Genomic DNA, 21,283 nt, shown 5'->3' with positions numbered 1-21,283 from the left:
TTCAGTGATACTCTTGTCCTATTTACATTCCCTGTTTTCTCTTCTTCTCATGTTTATGCGCGCCCTTACCACCTCCCGCTGAAGCCCACCCGGCCGCCGTGTCCCGGGCCCTCCCTTAACGCGCCACCCCAAGTCCTTTTCCCATTGCTCAAAGGAGCAGGACGCGGCCACAGCGGCGGGAAGCAAATGATCTACAAGCACTTCCCTTCAAACAAAGTTCACTCGCATACGCAGATGCCACTGCAGTGGCAACATCACCTCTCACCAGGCCAAGGGGAACTCTACCTGGAGTAACTGGAAAAGGGAATAAGATTACGAAAGGAAGACTGATTTTCTCCCGGGTTTACGCATAGAGGCTATTATAGTTTTATTTGTCTTACTATTCATTTGACTTGAAAAGATAGATAATTAGACATCGCACAAGACGCACCTGGATTTCCAAAAGTAACCGATGACCAAAAGTAATGCGCACGTGAACTGCTCATCAGTGGTCAATGGGACAGACGTTATATTACAGTGTTGTACAAGTTGCATGATCACTGGCCAGAGACTCATTTGGATGTTTTTTTCGGATGCACTGAAGGAATACACAGAAAGCTTGGTCAAAACTAAGTGAACATCACACATTTAAGTCCAGTTTGTAGCTTTTACGCATTGCTGTCAGCTGCAGATTATTGTATCAGTTGTCAAACTTCACGGGAACCTGCCCCGGGCGAATGGGAGCGCCCTCCAGGTCCGTACTGCGCATGTCAGAGCGCTGGACAGCTCCAAAGAGGGAAATTTAAAAACGGTTTTGGAGCGTCAAGGGCAACACACAGAATACACTACAGGGAGTCACGGGCGGCTCACACAATCTGCATTATCACCAGAAAGGTATGTTTTACACTTGTTTTTCATTATTATCTATGTAGTTAGAGTAAACACAAATACTAATATACATGAACATTTGTTTAACCAAATAATCAGAAAATGCACTGTCCCATAGACCACTTTATATGCAGGCCTAATGTAAAAAAAAAAAAGAGATTGTTTATATTTGAAAATAGCTTTTTTGTGCTTTGTCTTTTTATTCTAAAACCACAAATTCATGAGTTTCCTGTTTATAGGAAATATTTTGAAGACTTTTGCCTGTTTAAAAGATATAATATTTGCTTTGAATTATCAATTGAAATAGTAACAATGTTAGATTTTCATCAGTTTGATGTCCATGAATAGGCACAAATGATTTGGACTCAGTGTTTTCTAATAAACTCTTATGTTTGCAGTATTTATATGTATTTTCTTTCTTTTTAGAGCACCACCCATCACAGGAAATGATAGAAGGTGGGATCACTTCAAGGATGTCGGGAATTATAGAAAATGCTGGGCATCATCCATCTCCACAGGACTACAGGTAATCTGATTTGCTTCTGTAGTATATAAATAAGCCAAAATGTCATAAGCAATTCTGAACACAAAATTAGTTTTTAGTATAACGACATATTTGAGCTCAAGATGTTTGGACAGTTCTTTTGTGCATGCATTGAGGTTGGAGAAGAGCTGAAAATCCTTGAGAATAAATGATTTGGGCTCTGAATGGATCTGTCAGAAGGCATCAGCTCTGTTTACACTCCTCCTGTCGAAACATGGAGGGCTGAGCCTGTAGGACGGTCTGCTCAGGGAGACAGAGACACCCAGGTCACCAGCATTCACAAGTGGATCCCAGTTACAAAAAGGGCAATACAAAACCCTCAGTGTACAGATTGTCGAGAAAAAGTCCAACAGTTCAACACTTTTGGAAAACTTTTTCCATCAGGAAGACATTTTGGTGCATTAAAGTGATGTAGAGGAGCCCGGGTCTAGGCAGGTGTAAATAGACTATAACATTTATTTTTGTCAAGCGGTCCAGCTTTTTAGTTAGTACATTTAAATATATGTTCTTCCAAAATCACTGCAAAAAAATTCAGAGCATGTATTAATTTGCAATTTTTTCAAATACAACTCTGTCAGTTTATTTACACAATGTTACTTGTGTGTACTTGTGTGCCAGGGTCAGTTATATTTTCAGTTTCAGTATTGGCAGTAAAATTTTAAATAAAAAAATATACAATGGGTTATTAGATAGAGGCTATAGGTGAATTTGAATTTGTTAAACATCTGGCTGTAGTAAATGTATCATCACTACAGTTAAACAAACACAAAGTGTCCAAAGTTGTGCCCCACAGTCTGGGTGCAGTGATGTCATTAGAGCAGCACAGAGAACCCTGACCCAAAATCAAATTTACACATTTTGGCCTGAGGCTCTATTTTAGGATGGGTGGGGGTCACTGGAGGGAAGAGAGGGGGGTGCTTTGGGGGTTAGAGATTGGAAAGGGACAGGGAAGCAGATGGCATCATTATTTGTCTCTCTTATGTGAGGGCTGTCATTCCAACAGATTAATGCAGGGGGCGGATAAAGAAAAGAAACGACACAGACAATCAAGGAAGGGTCTGGCCGAGACAATAAAGCCACGTGCCACTGGGCAGATTTGTCGTTTGGAACACAATAGGTGATCATTTTTCAATAGACAGGGCCAACTGTTGCAGGCAACATGTGCTGTTGCCCCATGTTTCAAACGATCTCATTCGTTGTTTACTTATGATTCAGCCAATGGTTAAGGCGAAATTGTGGTCACCTGACAGGGTTGATTTTTTATGGGGGGAGGCTAAGGGGTCCTCAACAAACCCTTGTAGTAACTGAACTGTATGTGTTGTCATAGTAACTCCAATTACTAAACCCTTGGGTGGGGGGCATAAGTGTGTGCACTAATACTGAAGAGGGTTGTGGGGGTCTTCAGTCTTAATGCATTATTATATTTTTATTGTTGAATTGAGTTTTATATTATTTATATCAAAATAAAACAAAAGTAATGTGGCAAGAAAAAATATTCTGTATTATTCTATTTATTGTGTTAATATTTCACTACACAATGTAATTTTACAATGTATGAAATAATCATTTCGAGCAATTAAAAGAAGAACTTTAGAAAATGGAATTAATTATTTAATTAGTATGAATGAGTTGTTTAACTGATTCAATCATCAGACTGTTTAACTGTCACTTCTTCTTAATCTCCTTATGGTAATTTATGAATGGCATGGCTTATACGGTTTCCTTAAGTAGATTTCTTAATGGATTCTTAAGATCTTCACTCTTAATTTTACTTACTTATTGAAAAATTAAACTTCATGAAGACTCCAGACTCAAGTCTATCTTTGTTTCAATAAGGCAGATGACAGCCGTTTTAACCCCTCACCCCCCTTGTCTCTTGCAGACTCCTGACCACGGACCCCTCCCAGCTCAGAGAAGAGGACCTCCCTGGGGACCTGCAGTCTCTGTCATGGCTTACCTCAGTGGATGTGCCCCGGTTACAGCAGATGGCCGATGGCAGAGACCACAACAACGGCAGTTTGCTGCAGCAGCAGACAGGTGAGATGACATGGATGACAGTGCAACATTTAAAAATTAGCAGCTGCTCAGCCTGAACCAATCTGAACGGTCATAGGCCTCACTGAGAGTGTGGGATCCTTTTCAGAACCTAAAAGTAAAAACAAGTCAATGGTTTGCAGCTGCAGTTAAAAACATTAATGTTACAAGTAATGCTTAGTTATAAACATTTAATAAAACTGCTCTTGTTTATAGCTCAGATAAACAGCATGCCCATGACTGGACAAAGCTCCATGCTTCATCTTCAGAGCAACATGCAGCACAGCCCCCTGGGAATCAGCATCATTAACAGCCACACTGGAAGTGTGAGTTTTCACTTCATCTTTGTTTTTGTTTACAGGAAATCCTCCTTGTATTTTACTCCCTGCATCTGTCTGCTCTTTGTAGATGTCTCCTTTCTCCATGAGTGGTGTACCCTCTCCTGGGTACCAATGCCCTACCTCAGTGTATCAGCCTACACAACAAGTGTATTCACTAGCTCAAAGTGGACAACAGGTACAATAATAACCAAGTAAACTGACTGAACAATAGGTGATCATGTAAATGTACAAGCCTAAAGTTCAGTTTGTATCTTTCAGTGTTCAGCTGGTGGATTATACAGCAATGTCTCTTTTGCCAACCAAAGTATCTACACACAACCACGCATCGCTCCTCAAGAGCAGGAACTGCAACCCAAAACATTTCCCAAACCCATTTATTCTTACAGGTAAAATGTTATTACAAAGTATTAATAGTGGCATCTATAAAATAAATGTAAACCTCAAACAATTTTGTTTTCTTTTACAGCTGTTTAATTGCCATGGCATTAAAAAACAGTAAAACTGGCAGCCTACCAGTTAGTGAGATCTATAGCTTTATGAAGGAGCACTTTCCCTATTTTAAGGTAAAAAATACAAAGTATATTTGAAGATATGAAGGAAATGTGTAAACAGGAAGTTATATCCAACTTGCTAACTAATAGTCTAACTATTTATTTTCTTCTGCAGACTGCACCTGATGGTTGGAAAAATTCAGTGAGACACAACCTTTCTTTAAATAAATGCTTTGAAAAAGTTGAGAACAAGGCAAGCAGCTCATCCCGCAAAGGTTGTCTTTGGGCACTGAACCCTGCCAAAATTGACAAGATGGAGGAAGAGATGCAGAAGTGGAAACGTAAGGACCTTCCAGCTATCCGCCGCAGCATGGCTAACCCTGGTAAGAACTTCAAAATAACACATTGTTGTTATTGTTGCAATCCAATACAATGAGATGTCTGCAATGATGGGCTTGTATTGTTTGCAGATGAACTGGATAAATTGATCACTGACCGTCCTGAAAACTGCAGACGTAAAGCTTTAGACCCCAGCATGACACGGTTGCCCACTGGTCCCCCAGTCCTACCAATGGCCGCCCCAACACACCTGCAGTGCCAGCCTATAGTCACTTTGTCGCTGCCCTGTTTGCCAATGCACCAGCACCATCAGCTCCACTCAAAGCTGCAGACTCGATTACAGCCCATGTCCCCTGCCCCAGCACAGACCCCGCCTCTACATGTAGTACCTGATGTCTCCCACAGTCCGCTTGCCCATCAGCCCACCAAACCACCAGATGATTTCTATTCTGTGCAGGCTGACACACACACAGAGGTAGACACACTGGATCCTAGCATCATGGACTTTGCTTTTCAAGGTAAGAAATGCATCTTTAGTATGAAATAGCCTGCAAGCTGTGGCAACATGATAATCAACCTCTTAATCTTTTGTACAGGTAATATTTGGGAAGAAATGAAAGATGACAGCTTTAACTTAGACGCACTGGGCAGCTTCAGTAACTCTCCATTACGACTTTCAGACTGTGACCTGGGATCAGCCAGTGTCCCTCTGGGTTCTAACACATCAAACCTGCCTGATGTGCAAGTGACCGGCCTGTACACTTCCTATCCGCCCCAGGAGCCATCCTCCCCCCAGTACACCCATACAGGTGCAACAAGCAAACCCATAATTTTACTTTGAAGTCATGGAAAGAAGACATAAAGATGAACTGTCACCAGCAGTAACCCTGCAGAACACAAACAGGTCATCAATGGACAGAAGACAAGATTGAAAAGCAGTCAATCTAAGAGCAGTGACGTAAAAGTATAAAGAATTTCACTTTATTTTACAGAAACTGTTAAAAGCAAATATACCTTTAAGTGACTGACTGTTAGCCTGACTATATACTGCTGTGGACCGTTTGTTTTGTGATAGACTGCTTTTTCTTATTTATATTTATAAAATCAATTAGAGGGGGAAGATATTTTATCACTCTCTCATTGTAAATATTTGAATATTTCACAGAAAGCTTTGTATTTAACTACTGTGTCTCACTGCCCACTGTAGGTCAAGTGAGACTATGAGTCATTTTACACATTACTCTGTGTTAACTGTGTAAATAATTCACAGTAAAAATAAGAAATAAAATGGATAAACACTGGTTCTTTTGATAAAATATATCATGTTATTTATCATGTTATTTATCACGTTAAGCATAAGCCCTTGAGAAATACAATATTGAAACATTGTACCATTACCATTTTCTGCCATTTTCAAAAACCTGAGTTAGACGAACAAAAAGGTCACATACAGTAGCTCAGTATCGTCATACAGCAAATTCACAAGTGAGCAATAAAACATGGACATTTAACATGAATCACAAGTCAAATATAAAGTCAAATGATAAACTTAGAGCTGCACATTAACTCCAACTCCTTACTGGCCTTAAATACAAGGTAATGTGCCTAAACTGAAAGGTTCACTGACCACAAACATTCCTTCACTTGTAGCTTTTATATGTATATATGTATATATCATGGTTACCTTTTGTTAAGCCATCAAGCGTCCATATTCAAGTGTTCTTGTTTTATATAGTGGTGGTGACAAGTCATTGAAAATAAATGGTGAGAAGTCAATACATTTAAATCATAGTAGGAATCCTACAAAGTACATCCATGATCATTTTATCTATAATGTAATACTTTCAATAGCAGCAGTAAATACAATGATGTGGAGTGCACAACAGCTAACAACAGTGTAAAAAACCTCACTAACAAGGTTGAAATGTTGGTGAGAAGGCAGCACATTTATCTGATAATATATTTCTGCACAAGGTGTGGCATCATCTCTAACTCCCTGGTGCATCTTACCATAAACATTTACTTGTACAATCAATATTGTCACTGCTTTATTAGAATATCGTCTTAACTGGTGCTTGGGTTATCCATTGTTGCCAGCAGATGGCATAGTTTTGCCCTCTGAGCTGGAGTCATATTTTGGCTCATGTGGATGACACAGTCCATTGCAACATCTGGGTTGGCCTCCACCAAGCTAAACAGAATAATTAAAAATCTATTAAAGAAATTCAACACAATCATTTTCGGTCTTTGCAGTACTACATTGGAGTGCGTGATTACCTGCGAATATGTTTGAGAGTATTTTCCCTCTTAAGATACTTTATATTTTCATGAATGGCTGATGATCGAGTGCCATCTTCTGTGGACAACTGCCTTTCAAGCCACTCCACTACAGCTTGGTTATTATCCCAGAGATAAGTCTGAAGAATAAGCACATGCATGGCAATTACAAATTTCTTGTGTTGCTTTCATAAAAGTTGAACTATAAGCACACACCTTGACAGTTCCCTCAGTCTCCACAAACCAGCGGCGCAGCATAGAGTGCATGTGTCCATCACTCAGGTCTTTGTTGGCCTGCAGGATCTCACATTTTACCACCTGCTCCAACAAAAGCCGACGCAGACGCCAGTAGAAAAACGGTCGCACATTCTTCCACTCCAAAATATCCTGCAACAATTTAATTACCTATTTAATATGCCTCTACTACATAACAAGCAGCCTACAAGTAAACTTACAGTGATAGCTCCCTTCTCCTGCATCCTGCCAGGGGTGTCATGGAGATCAACAAACTGCACTGCCACCTGGTGGTAGATGGGCATCAAGAACTCCTCTCTAGCTTTAAGTTTGGATTCCAGCTCTCTGCATTCTTTCTCTGACAGCTCTGGCGATGCTGAAAATAAAGTACACCATTTAGGACGGCGGGATATTTAGTGTTGATATGGATTAATTTAGCTTTCTTACAAAGCTTCTGAGCAATGCTGGCATAAACAGGATCCAGTCTTCTCATTGTCTTCAATAGGTCTTTCCTTCTGAATTTAATCTCCACCGTGCCCTCTGCCTCAAGCACACCACCCCTGAAATGCCAAAATTAATCAGTAACAAACAATACGACAGTAACAATAGAATTAATATCTGTATAATCAAAGCACACTGGACCTGCTCTCTCGGTCTGCATACATCTCCATACACAGTGGGTTAATAGTTGGGTCAATGACTACCCATGATCCTCCTCTCAGCTCAGCATGAGGGGGGATGTACACTAGCACTGGCTGGTGGAACTTATGTAAGGCATCTACAATGTAGGCTCCGAACTTAAGCACTTGATCGTACATATCTTAAATGGAAAAGAAAAAAAAAAAAAATTATAGTTTGACTTCAAAATGTTAGCCAAAGAGAGAGCAAAAATAACATACCTTTCATGCCCCCAGAAAAGCCTCTCCAGTTGGCAAATATCATGAGGGGCAGTCGTTCACGGTTAAAGTCATTAATGGCTTGAGCTGTTTTGAATGCAGAGTCTGGAAACCAAACCTGCCCAGCCTGTTGTAAAACCTACGGCAAAATCAAAATGCACAAACCAATCCAACTCAGAAAAAGAAACTCTGATAATTTCACATTTACTTACTTTAGCCTCTGAATCTAAATTTGCTGGATCGGCTGGGACGGTGAATTCAACAGTGCGGGTTTCCACAGCAATTACACCGAGAGGTATTCCTCCTAATCTGTAAAATTTGCATTAATAGAGCTAATAATACCTTAGTAGTTAGTAATTTTTTAAAAGCAAAGCTTACCGTGCTCTACCCACAACAACAGTTTCTGCCCAAGAACTCATGATCTCCATAAAAGAACCATGATCAAAGAATCCACTCTGCCAGTCACCTTTTGGTGCTAAAAGTATAACAGGTGTTATTTAAAAAGAAATATATATTTTTTACATTATATTTTGACACATTTACTAACCGGCTCTTCCAGCCAACATCCATCGGGGGTCATAGGGTGCTTTCGTGGGCGTGAATTCAATCTCTCTGTCCACAGGATCCGTAATTGTTAGAGCAGGCACAGGGGAGTGTTTATTCTGACGAAGTCCAAAAAAAAAAAGAGTTTTTTTAATTTTATTTTACAATTTGTTTATCATTTTTCACACATTACCTTTGGCATATAAGAGAGCCATTGCAAAATAGTGGCAACACCCTCAAAGTCATCTGGCACTGTGGTGTGTGTGACTCCATTGTTGTGCATGATCTGGATTCCTCCCAGTTGGTTATTGGAAGTATAGACCTCTCTGCCAAGGACCTGCTCAGACAACAACCAGAACAATGTGGTATGCTATAGGATCAGTATCACAGACTCATCATATTGCTTCCATGCCTCTTCAAGACACATTTGCCTTTTCAAACAAAATTTTTAAAAAGGTGCATTAAACAAACCTTATTCAAAGCACTTGCTCCAGTCAGAATTATATGGGAGTTTTCCACCTGAATCACCCTCTGTCCTAAGCGAACCAAGTAAGCACCAATGCCAATAGCTCGACATGTCACCTACAAAAAAGCAAGTAAGACATTTCCCAAAAATATTTCTGTTTAAGATATTATTTGTCTTACCATGCTGATAGTAATGATGTCCTCATAGGCTTGAGATGACTCTCCTGCAATGGTGCCTGAACCTCGAAGGTTCTCAACCCCAAGACCATCGTCCTTTCCAATAATATCTGTGATAATATACCTGTAGGAAGTATTATGCAGAGACTTTACAATAAAAAATAAAACACTAGTGTTAATGTTTTTGCACATGTTTTAAACTGCATTAAAAATAAATGAAATATTAACTATCAGACCGTATATAACACATATCATCTACCTTGACTCTCCATCTTCCTCCACATGATGACAGTGGACTGAACTAGTAGAGCTGATGCGTGTATAGTCCTGAGGTGTCAGGTAAAGATACTTAAACCCCTGTGAAGAAGTTGTATTATAAAGATGTGAAATCAAAAATTGTCTTAGCATTTGTTGTGTATTTTTTAAATACTTTGTAAGGATCAGCAGGGTCTATCCAGGCCACTTGAAACATGTGTTTAACCTCCTCTGCGAGACCAATTCGAGCACCACTGTTGGCTGCGATGTAAACGCGTGGAATGCCTTCAGCTCGGGCCAGTTCAGATGCTCTGAGGAATAGCTCATCCTCTTGGGGACCAAATGAACCAATCATGTGAGTGATGTCATTACAGATCACAACAATATCACGGCCTTCAGGGTACTCCTGAGTTTTCATTCTCATCTTAAATGCAACTATTCCTACCTGAAAACACAGGTAAAAAGATGTTACCATCTGGAAAATATACAAAATAATTAAGCATTTAATGTCTCTGTACTTGATTATCTCCAGGCAGTCGGTTCATCTGGACTAGTCGCCCCTGTGAATCCAGCACCAGCTCAGTACACATGAGCAGATCTTTAGGAGCTTTGTCTCTTGGTCCCCATAGGTTGAACAGTGCCTGTGAGTTAATTAATCCAAATAAATATGAAAATGAATAATATAGAAATTAATAGTAGATTATACAAGAGCTGCAGCAGTACCTGTCTGAACATCTCAGGAAAGTCATAGACATATGTGGTACCCAGAGTTTGGGCCTGAAATCTCTTAGCCTGTAACAGGTCTTTGGTCACATAGGGAGTGTTGATGAGCATGCCATGCAGAGGACCTGCCTTCTCACCATAGGACTGAAACATAATCTGAAATATCACAGTTAAACATTAAAAATACATTTAGATGAAATTATTTTCATACTTAGATTTAAATATCTTTTTCTTCTGACCTGCCCAGTGCTTGAATCAATGACTTCTTTATACAAGCTGATGTCTAGATAATAGCCAGATTCATTGGTCAAAAACAAGCGAATGGGGATGGCATTGCCATTGCTTGTTTGGCGAATGTTGATCTTGAGCTCAGCCTGAAGGACACGCAACTTCCACAGACGGCTGCCATAGCGCATTACCATTGAACGCACAGACTCTTCAATCTATGTACAAAATATTATGTTTTAGAAATGAAACAGAAAAGTTACTTCAGATACACTTTTTTCAGAGTCAGGTCTTCACTAGAAAGACTTACTTTGGAAGGGTCCATAATGACAGTGGGGACAAAATTAAGAAAGATGTGGTTACAGTCAGTGCGGACAGTAGTGTTGCTAAAAGCAACTTCCAGTTCATCCATAGCCTCCAACAGGAGGCGCTCTCCCTCATTTTGGAGATACTCAAAAGATGCTTCCTAGTAGTTTATCAACACTGAGATCATGCACAAAAAAAATCACCTTGATGTTCATTTGAATGGAAATGTTGTTACCTTTGTAATTAGATCCGAGTGGCGTATAATTGCACGAATGAAAAATCTGTAGTCAGTAACTTCAGCCCCCTCCTGAGCATGAGCTGCACCAAGATACAGGTGCATTTTGTGGTTCTCACAGGGAACGGCTTTCAGATCAAAATTTTTCATGCGGTTGAGCTCCAACTGAAAGGCTAAAGCTGGCTCTAGATTTCTATAAATGCGATCCTCAAGAAACTAAAGAAAAGCAGATTTGTTTATATATATATATATATATATATATATATATATATATATATATATATATATATATATATATATATATATATATATATATATATATATATATATATATATATATATATATATATATATATATGCACAATTTCAGTGAAATAAACTTACATCATCTCTTGCCCTGAATGTGAAGAACTTAGGAAATTCTCTCTACCAAAAAATAAAGGTTAAAGTAAATATGTGAAAAAGTATGAGATACTGAGCGATGAAGTTACCTTTTGGGCCACTAAAAACGTGATCCTCCTAATGCCATAATCAAAAAGAACTGCCTTCTGTTTAAAACATATTCAATACCAATTAGTAAGATGCTGAAAATATGATATTAATATACTTTAAACTTACCTTTGATTGAGTGAAGTCAGAAAAAGCAGTGACCAAAGCATCATCGTCCTCTGTGTCTGCTGTTTTTATGGACACATTAATGATGTGAATTGGATTTTCCCTTATATTCTATAAAAACAGAATATATATTGTATCAAGTCTTACTTTTTTTTAAATAGGGATATAATTGAGTATAAAACAAAATGAAGCACCTTACCTTTAGGTGCTCTTCATCATACAAGCTGGAGCATGACTCTAAGAAAGATGCATTTTCTAAGAAAGAATCTGCAAAGCTCAAAAGGATTTCATCAAAGTTTCTATAACAGAGAAGACCAAAATTAGTTTGAACAGATCTTCGGATTGGACCAAAGATGTATGAACTGTTACCTTTTGAAATCATCAAAACACTGCAGAGCCACCATGGCTCCCATACGTTGACAGGGCGGAGAAAGGGCTCCTTCCAAAAACAGCTCACTGCTTTGTCGTCTCATATTGAACTGGCCTGAACTGTTCACTGGAATAGGAACTCTGGACAATCGTAGTGGAAAGACAGTAATACTCAATGAGAACAAAGAAGAAATTACATTTAAAAAATACCAAGCAATTATGCCCTATTATGCCAAAACCTTTATATATGTAATTGCAACTGCAATTTTATTGGTGCATTTAAGTTTGACAATTAAATCAAAAGTGTTGCAATTAAACGAGATACAAATTTGAAAGATGAAATTGGCCTTCACTTTTGGTAGCAAATATTTAAGATGTGAGGTTTTTTGAGAAGTACATGCGTTGTCAAAAAAGATGAACCCCTCAAAAACCTTTAGATGCCCTGAAACAAGCTCAGATAAATCTGAAAGTAAATTAATAAGGGATATTGGATCTGGTTCAAAAGGACAGAGGACGCTAGTACAGTGCATTCGTCATGCATTACAGTGAAACATACACACAATCAGCTTGTTTGGTTGGGAGGAGCTTTACTCTACCTGTTCAGAGTAGGGCTGCTCCCTCTGAAATAAAACCATTCATAAATCAATACAAAAAGCGTGTAATTCAACCTCTTTAAATTGAAAAATGTAATTTTGTGCACATTTTAGTAATGTAACATTGCTGCAAAATTTTACACTTAGAAACCAGGGCTTAGTTTATTTATTTTAGGGTTTACAGTCTAAGGACTTACACAGTGGCTTTTAGTGAGAGCTGTTACCTGTTGGGATGAGATGACGGCAACATAAATTGGAAGTCCACAGCACAAGTTCCATCCTGAAGCTGGTGATGCTGAATGCTGTTTAACTCATAGGCTATGTAGGCTCTGCGGACATATACCTATGAAGAATAGCAGTAATAGTTATGAAAGAAAATATAACAATAATATAAGTAACTTGTTGATTACATTTTTTTTTGGTCATACCTCCAGTGCAGCCATGCAAACAACTTGATTGGTGTGATAAAAGAAATTAGGCAAAACATCAAAGATTGATGTCTCTGAGAGGATGAGTTTCTGAAGATTAAACAAAACGCATAAACATATTTATTTATTTATTTTTATATATAATAGAATGTAATGTATTGTTTACCTTTAAATTCTCAGGACAAAACTGGTGTCCATACAGGTCAATAGCAGACAAAAAGATGGATTCCACCTGGTTGTGTCTGAGTTCATATGATGGTAGATGGGAGGCGATCAACACCTGTGATGAAGTCACAGTAAATCATGAAGCATAAATTATATTTTTTCCCCAGTTATGGAACAGTACTTTGATTATGAATAGACAAAGATTTCAACTATGACTCCTACCTGTCTGGCCCTCAGAGCAACCTTTGAGTTCTCAATTTTATTAAGCTGGGTGAACTCATTTAGAATGGCCATTAGCTCGTCAGCAAGAGTTGGGTCCCTTCCACAAAGTTGGTCCTACAAATAAATATATGAACAATGTGAAAAATAACTGATTCCAACATATTGCACAGACATACATATGTTGCATCTTACAATAAGCATTGTGACCAAGATATTCTTCTTTGAGACTTGTGCGTGTGAAAAGATGTAATTGAGGACTGGTGTCATGTCAGGCTTGTATTGCTCCCTCAGATTGATGACACACTTGTCATAGTGGGCTGTAGACAAGTTTCAACATGTCAACAATATCCAAAGAAAAAACTAAAGTTACACAAGCATTACTAGCGTCACTAGCAATGGTACAAGTACACTACCTTGCTGAAACTGCATCTCTACTTCCAAGTACCGCTTCAACAAGTCAAGAACTACTGCTTTCATATAACCCCGGATTCCGCTTCGGTACCTGGAAGAAGACAATATGCTTTAAAATACGGTAATAGATTATCTGGTATGTCTATTTTTACAAACTTGCCTCTGCACTAACTGCACCATACTCTGAGTGTTCATGAAGAAGATTTCTCTGTCTGCTTTTCTCTGAAGAGTGGCTGCATGAGAGTCTAGAATGTTTGCAATCTGAAAAAAGTGAGACAATGGCATTTTTGTTATTTAATTCACACACATGGCATTGTTTGCAACAACGACACCTTTAGTTCTTATTACCTTTTGACTTGGAAACTGGCAAAGAACAGATGTAATGTTGCTGGCATATTGGGCCATGACTTTACGGATATCTTTCTCCACACTGGGAGGAATGCGTCCTGCCACGCTCGTCATGATCTCCTGCAGCTCCAGCAAAGGCAATGACGGGTCGCGTAGTGTTTTCATGAGGGTCGCCACCCAATGTTTAAGCTGCAGGAAGCAAAAGTAATACAACATTTTCCATTGGCTACAGAGCAGAACAAGACTATGCATACCTTGTTGCTAAAGTATGGTTCTTCAAGACAATACCCATCCATAACTTTGAACAAGTTCTCAAGCACAGTGTGGAACACTTGGTGAAGCTTTTCCCCCACAATAAGCAGTTGTTGTTGGGATGGCAGTACGGATGTGTTAAGCTCAACCTGTATTAACGATAAGCATGTGCCAATAAAGGGCAAATCAATATCAGACAAAATAATAATACTCATCTACCTTGAGTATACTGCTGGGATCATCCAGGTCCATGCGGGCAACAACACACCCAGTTTCAAGGACGGCCCCTGGTCTCTTTACAAAATGAATACAACCAGACTGTTGCACTGTCAATGTCATTACCATTTTCATCACCTAAAAACAACAAAATTAACAAGCCATTTTGGAAAGTACACAGATCACCAGATTTTTCCAAAGTAATCACCTCAATCTCTGCATAGGTTTCCCCAGCAAATATATGGCCTCCATCCTCAACAACATACTGGAGCAGTTTACCAGCAGAGGGCGACCTTAGCACAGTGGGGTCCTTCTCCTTTTCAAACACACAGGTCTTGTTGCCCACAATTATGCGGTAGCTGTTGAAAAGAGACAAAATATATATGTATAAGAACTACTCAATTAACACAGTTGTATGCATTTTATCATTTCACCTGTCCACCTCCTCCTTCATGTAAGTGGTATGACTGCTGCCATCATAAGAAAGTAGAAGACCATCATCACTCAATCTATGTACATCAATCTCTATGTCAGAGCCATTCATGATGATGATGTATGTGTTTGGGGACTGTCGAGCCACCTGTGAACATAGATCATTAGGTTAAACCAGAGAAACGTAAAAATAATAATAAAATAAAATAAAATACACCTATTTATAGCATTACCTTCAGACAATATTTGACTCCTTCATAAATCAGGTCAACATTGACAGAGTTGAGTAAACTTGCTGCTGGTAGCACTTGGCCTCTAATATATATAAAGAAAATATTAATGGAAAAAATATCTACACCAATAATACCAGCAATATCTCACAACTGAATATACCTACCTTTCAAGTGAATGTAAGAAGTCTGACATGCTCTTCCTAAAGCTTGCATCAGCGACGTGCAAAGCTCCACATATAATTCCCAATAAGGTATCGGGTCTCTCAGCCTGCAATACAATCATGTTGGTCCACATAGTTTACTTTATTTGGATAAAACTGTGATTTGTATCCAAAGATGTAAGGACACATACCTGCACTTTTTCTGCAATAAGATGATCGAGCCAGCCAGTGTCAGTGTCATTGTTTCTGAAGCTTTCAGTCTCCAATAACTTAATAAGGTATTCTACAGTGGTCCGAAAGTCCCCCCTGATGGACAGTTCCTTCATTGCCACCACCATGTTTCTAAAAATACACCAAGAAGTCATGATTTCACAGTATAGTATAAATGATCAATTATTCAATTACAAAGATGCTTACGAAATAGCTTCCTCGCGATTTTCACCCCATGAGAAACAGTGACCAAACTGTGAGTCTGCAAATTCATGTAATCCACCAGTTGCTCCAACACTGAAGTAACCCCAGACATTTTTACTGCTGCGGAAATTTAATTCTTGAACTGTGCCAGAGCTGGGCTTAAAACCCTAATAAAAAATAAGACAGTATATGTGTGTGTATGTATATATACATACATACAAAAATTTTAAGGGTTCTCATAATAATAAAGTACCTCATCAGGATTTTCACTAGTGATCCGTGCAGCAATGACATGGCCTCTTGGACTTGGTATACAGTCTGGATTTTCAAATTCAATGACAGAGTCTCCCCATGGGTCTTTTTTATAAAGCAAACGTATATCCTTTATTCTATAAAGTGGAATGCCCATTGCAATCTACAACAGATTTAACAGTGAGGTAAGATTACACAACAATGAGTCAAATTGGTTTATATTGTAATGAATATTGCTTAAACTTGTATTCTTAGGAGTTACTTGAAGCTGAGCTGCTGGCAAGTTGACATCTCCAATCATCTCTGTACATGGATGTTCAACCTGCAGACGTGGGTTCAGCTCCAGAAAATGAAAACTTCCATCTTCAGAGTAGAGGTACTCCACTGTCCCAGCACTGACATAGCCCACCATTTTGGCCATCCTCACAGCATACTGTCCCAGACATAAGAGCGGTGTCATAGCAAGCTTTTAATCATCCAAAATGTAAAATCACAATTCACCTTTTCCATTTGCTCTAATGTAGATGGCAGAGCAATAGTTGCAGGAGCTTCCTCTATAATCTTCTGGTGCCTTCTTTGAATTGAGCAATCTCGTCCAAACAGAGAAATGGCATTTCCATATTCGTCAGCCAGTATCTGAACCTCCAGATGTCTCGCATGCTGGGCCAATTGCATTATGAAAATAGGCGAGCCAGGAACTTCGGTCTGAACCTGCCAAACATGTATAAAGAATAAAACATATAGAATATATTCTTGGACTTAAGTTTCGTGTCCATGAGTGCCATGTTGAAGACTTTCAAATCATAAAATCGTGTAATTTTTGAACTGTTAATAGCAATGGCCACTCTGAAACCCATGGTTTATATATACAGAACAAACCTGTCTGAATGAACTTGGGAAGTCATCAGCGCATTCTGCTTTACGAATACCCTTTCCACCTCCGCCTTCTGAGGCTTTAATTACAACCGGATAGCCAATCCTTTCTGCCCCCTGTAGAAAACAGATTCCTGAATTTAAAGATAGATTTAAAAATGTCAATAAGTTTGTTATGTTTACTCACTGCAAGTCCATCCTCTACATCATGAATACAGCCATGTTTGTATATTTCTGAAGGAACACTAACTATATGTTGGAGATTTTGATCCTTCTCATCCCAGTCAACTCTCAGACCTTGAATAAACATAGTTCATATCATAACATATTTCTCCACACCAGTCTGTAATCAATGTTTACACAACATCAGGCACTGAAGGCTATGCATCACCTGATCCGCTCCAAGGGAGAGTGGGAATGTCGGCACTCTGCGCCACAATGGACGAAGCAACCTTATCACCAAGGGCCCACATGGCTTTACTGGATGGTCCTAAAAGAAAACCCAAAACTAATTATATGATATCCACAATACAGTAAAATAAAGAATTGAGATAGATGATACCCATGAAAGAAATCCCTGCTTTGTTCAAGAGTTCAGGAAGTTTGGGGTTTTCAGAAGCATGACCCCAACCTGCCCAAACAGCCTATACACAAAATCAAAGATACATATTATATTTTAGATACATTATTACAACAAATTTTCAACTCAAATAGCAAAATCTAAGTATGTTTACTACCTGCACCGGAATTCTTTTTGCAATATCTACAATGAGCTCTACATTTGCATAGTTGTTATTATTAGGACCACCAGGGACAGGCACGTAATGGTCAGCCATCTTGATGTATTCTGCAGATAAAATACTGATAGTGACTAAACTGGCACAGGTTTTAGATAAACACATCAGTAAAGTAATTATTTTACTTAATTTGCAAGATAGCTGATTAGCTGCAGTGATAAAGTATATATGTAATACACTGATAAGAGGTTCACAATGACCTGCATTGGCTTTCAGGTCTTCAGGGGTTACCATGACTACGAAACGAATTATCCTTTCATTACGAAACATTTCATAGGACCAGCGACGTATAGATCGCATACATTTCACTGCTGCGATACCATTATTAGCAATCAGCACCTGCAAAAGAAGCATAGCTTAAAGGCATGTTATCAAATGAGCTCACTGAGATCATGTTTAAACTTACGCACTTTTTCTATGACACGGCTACCACCAAACCGGGTGACAAACTCAGCTGGAGAAGCCACTGTAAAATCTCTTGGTGGATCCATTTTTCTTTGTTCATGGCCTTTTTTCACCAAATGAAGACCAGACATACTAGGCCTAAGAAACAAGCACTTTGTCAGCTTTGACACAGGCAAAAAGACAATAAGCTCTTTATTTTAGTTATTACAGGTGTGATTAGCATTAGTATCATGATTATTATTATTATTATTTTGTAAAACTCAGTTACTAACTTCTAAAACTTGTTGCATAACAAACTAATATAAGACAGATTTTAAAGCAATACATATCAAAATTAAGTTCACCAGAGTTGCATAAAAATGACTGAGCATATGAACCAATGACCTGATTATCGCAACAGACCTAATCGATCCATGCAATAGACAGAAATTTTGTTTGGCTAATGATTATTGTGTAACAGTCTAGTGAATGCTTTACTATCAATAACCAACAACAGACACTGTCAGCCAACCAATAAAAACTGTTAACCACTGAATAAATATTGTTGTAAAAGCATTACTCGACATACCATGACTCTGTGTTGGGCTGCTTGTACGAAAGTGTGTGTCAGTCTTGAGATTTAAGTAACACCTGAGTTGCGGCAGTGGCTTTTATTGTGAAGCCTTGGTGCAAGTGATGACCTTTAGACATAACACCTGCACTGTACCATTCACTTGAGTTTGCACACAGTATGTTCGCTACTGAACGATAACCCTTTTCACCACAATAACATGCACTTTTACTCCTTAACAGACATGACATATTATCAAAGAAACACTCTTGATAACAATTGTGAAATATCAACAAGTGCCATATAAATGAATATTCCCAACATAATAGCAACACAGAGTACCGTTATATAATCATTTGGTTCACCAAATGCAGCGAACATTTTCCTGAAACATGTGCCAACATAACAAATAGGCGTGAACTCCCGTATTATAGTTTGGTACAACATTGCAATGTACAAAACAAACTCAGAGCAAAAAAGAATCAATCTGTATTTTGCCTCAACAACACAAACCTTTGCATAAACATGAACCAGCTGCAACCTTCCATGTTTTAGCTTTGCACTGGAAGCTAAAATAAAAAAACAAAAAAGACCAACGGCTACTTCCTCTTTGTTGCTCCGTCTCTGCTTTTCTCCTCCCACATTACAGAGCCCTTAGACCACCATGCAAAGGCAGATCAGGGCCAAGAATAATGTTATTTATAGACTTATAAAAGCACATTAAATACCTTACCTCTCTATCTTCAGTATAAAATCTGTTTAGTTGTTTTAATAATATAATGTTGAAAATAGGTTAAGAGAACTCTGGTGTGACCTAGACTGACATGATAGGTCTCAGAGTCATTGGCTTGGGCTCTTGATCCAATAATAGAGTGGAGGTGTTTGACGACAGACCACAATAACACACATCTATTCATAAGTGTCAGATGATAGCAAACAGCACAGGAGCAAATCTCACTAATAACTGATTCTGAAACCAACAAGTCTTCATCAATATAAGCAAGAAAATTAGGTCTTACTTTATGCTGGGAGAAATGTCTGTACTTTGAGGGGCCATGGTTGGAGTGGAGGTGGATGGAGGTGCGCAGCTTGCGGGTTTTGTGGTCAGAGGTTCCTCATCTGACGAGTTGTCCTCAGAGGCTCCGAGGATGAATTTGAGGCGCTCCCTGGCCTCTGGTCCAAAGCGGAGCATTGGCACTTTGTCTTCTGAAGATTTGCTCAGAGGTAAAGAGTTTGGCTGAGAAGGTCCTTTAGCTGAAATGTTTGTTTTACTGTCCTGAGAGGAGGGCTGGGAACTGTCCAACTGTTTACTGCCCACTGTAGAAGAGCTATAGCCCAATGCTGATTGTTCTTCTTTATCAGCCATCATTAGTTATAGGCTTGTGTCCAAATCATCAGAAGTACATCCCAAATTACTATTTGACACACATCTTCTTTGACCTAAAATATAAAATACAAATCAGAGTTACTTTAGGCAAGTTAGAACCAGCAGCTCAAGAGCACAAACAGAAGCTGTAACATTTTAGCACATACGTCTGAAGCACGTAAGGCAAAGACTGTACACATAATGTGATAAAAGGGGAACAGTTAAAGGATAAATAAGTAGTAATGGTGTGTAGATTGGAAGAGGCCGTAATTCCCAGTGAGCCTGAAGTAAACAGCCTGTCCACAACAGCTGACATGAGAACCCCCTGTACAGCTTCATGTGGGGTAAAGGTCACTTCTGCTGAATGGGACAGCATCCAAATTAAGACTTGGTTTCATTAGCAAAATATACCACACAACGAATTTTGACACAGCTTACGTTAACTGTTCACATAGGTTATGCAGTAAAGTTATATGCTAGTACTAGTATTTATGCGTTGACTGTTGCACATATTGCAGAATTAAATTACTAATAACACTGAATTGACAAAGATGTATAAATAAACATTATCATTATTTGTGTTTGTTTTGACAGGTGTTTGATGAATGCAAACAGATTCACATAATTGAGTCAATGTTTTCATCTTATTTATATTCTGGAGGTGGGGAATCGGCTATGATTATTTGGCTGTCAAAAGATTATTACCAAGTAGCATCACAATGAACTCGCCAAAAGCTTTTGATCATCTATATATCTAGCTGCTGCAGGGGTCTCGTTGTTGTGGCTTTGCCCTAGGGCAGTTGTGCTAACAGGCTAGCTGTAAAGGAATCCCCCTGAATGTTATGATGTTTACACAAACCCATACTTTGAATTGAAACCAATAATTCGTTGCTAATTTGCTGAAGAAACGGAAAGGTCTACAAACACAGCAATGCACCGTTTCTTTGCCGTTTAAAAAGGAAAACCACCTATTGTAAACATGACAGCCACCTACCTACCTCAGCCTTTTCCTACAGACCCTGTCCCCGTCCCAGTCCCCCGTCCTCCACAGCAGCAGCGCCCTCTTACAGTAAACATGTGCAGGGGACCTCCTCCACCCTCCTCCACCCTCCTCCACCCCGCTCCACCCACACCACACAGCGGAGACAGGAGCGCTCACTCTTATATTTAGACTTTTACCGATATTAGCAAGAACAATTACTATCAAATATCCATCAAAAGGCATAAAG

General features: G+C 38.9%; 2 protein-coding genes across 5 annotated transcripts; one reads left to right on the top strand and one right to left on the bottom strand.

The window, feature by feature from the left end:
* Positions 1-143: 143 nt before the first annotated feature.
* foxn4 (forkhead box N4) lies at positions 144-5,680 on the top strand. 2 transcript variants are annotated; one of them, XM_033972429.2, is made up of 10 exons: positions 144-873; positions 1,294-1,393; positions 3,294-3,448; positions 3,662-3,771; positions 3,854-3,961; positions 4,045-4,172; positions 4,253-4,349; positions 4,453-4,660; positions 4,748-5,134; positions 5,213-5,680. In XM_033972429.2, the coding sequence occupies exons 2-10, from the start codon at positions 1,314-1,316 to the stop codon at positions 5,455-5,457; spliced, it is 1,518 nt and encodes a 505-aa protein (XP_033828320.1). In that variant the 5' UTR covers positions 144-873; positions 1,294-1,313; the 3' UTR covers positions 5,458-5,680. The 2 variants fall into 2 exon arrangements, with proteins under 2 accessions (XP_033828320.1, XP_055080388.1); XM_055224413.1 differs by lacking the exons at positions 144-873; positions 1,294-1,393; positions 3,294-3,448 and adding an exon at positions 3,466-3,563 and having other exon boundaries at positions 5,213-5,457.
* Positions 5,584-21,109, bottom strand: acacb (acetyl-CoA carboxylase beta). 3 transcript variants are annotated; one of them, XM_055224409.1, is made up of 54 exons: positions 21,053-21,098; positions 19,708-20,128; positions 18,144-18,276; positions 17,934-18,072; positions 17,674-17,783; positions 17,499-17,580; positions 17,328-17,426; positions 17,124-17,233; positions 16,943-17,053; positions 16,565-16,774; positions 16,326-16,496; positions 16,065-16,226; positions 15,815-15,978; positions 15,589-15,739; positions 15,401-15,504; positions 15,237-15,318; positions 15,006-15,151; positions 14,780-14,930; positions 14,575-14,709; positions 14,358-14,504; positions 14,104-14,292; positions 13,916-14,016; positions 13,758-13,846; positions 13,537-13,661; positions 13,345-13,458; positions 13,124-13,237; positions 12,958-13,047; positions 12,754-12,872; positions 12,533-12,556; positions 11,937-12,077; positions 11,767-11,866; positions 11,571-11,678; positions 11,444-11,500; positions 11,337-11,378; positions 10,953-11,168; positions 10,722-10,877; positions 10,426-10,629; positions 10,187-10,342; positions 9,982-10,104; positions 9,639-9,908; positions 9,468-9,565; positions 9,212-9,332; positions 9,038-9,148; positions 8,760-8,903; positions 8,571-8,685; positions 8,402-8,498; positions 8,236-8,332; positions 8,027-8,162; positions 7,770-7,947; positions 7,575-7,687; positions 7,349-7,503; positions 7,110-7,280; positions 6,894-7,033; positions 5,584-6,807 (listed from the first exon to the last, which is right to left on the bottom strand). In XM_055224409.1, the coding sequence occupies exons 2-54, from the start codon at positions 20,055-20,057 to the stop codon at positions 6,681-6,683; spliced, it is 7,098 nt and encodes a 2,365-aa protein (XP_055080384.1). In that variant the 5' UTR covers positions 20,058-20,128; positions 21,053-21,098; the 3' UTR covers positions 5,584-6,680. The 3 variants fall into 3 exon arrangements, with proteins under 3 accessions (XP_055080384.1, XP_055080385.1, XP_033828316.1); XM_055224410.1 differs by lacking the exon at positions 12,533-12,556 and having other exon boundaries at positions 21,049-21,109; XM_033972425.2 differs by lacking the exon at positions 12,533-12,556 and having other exon boundaries at positions 21,053-21,082.
* Positions 21,110-21,283: the final 174 nt, after the last annotated feature.

The sequence above is a fragment of the Periophthalmus magnuspinnatus genome, chromosome 9 (assembly GCF_009829125.3).
Source record: "Periophthalmus magnuspinnatus isolate fPerMag1 chromosome 9, fPerMag1.2.pri, whole genome shotgun sequence".
In the NCBI taxonomy this organism is placed as follows: domain Eukaryota; kingdom Metazoa; phylum Chordata; class Actinopteri; order Gobiiformes; family Gobiidae; genus Periophthalmus; species Periophthalmus magnuspinnatus.
This window is presented reverse-complemented; position numbering and strand designations above follow the sequence as displayed.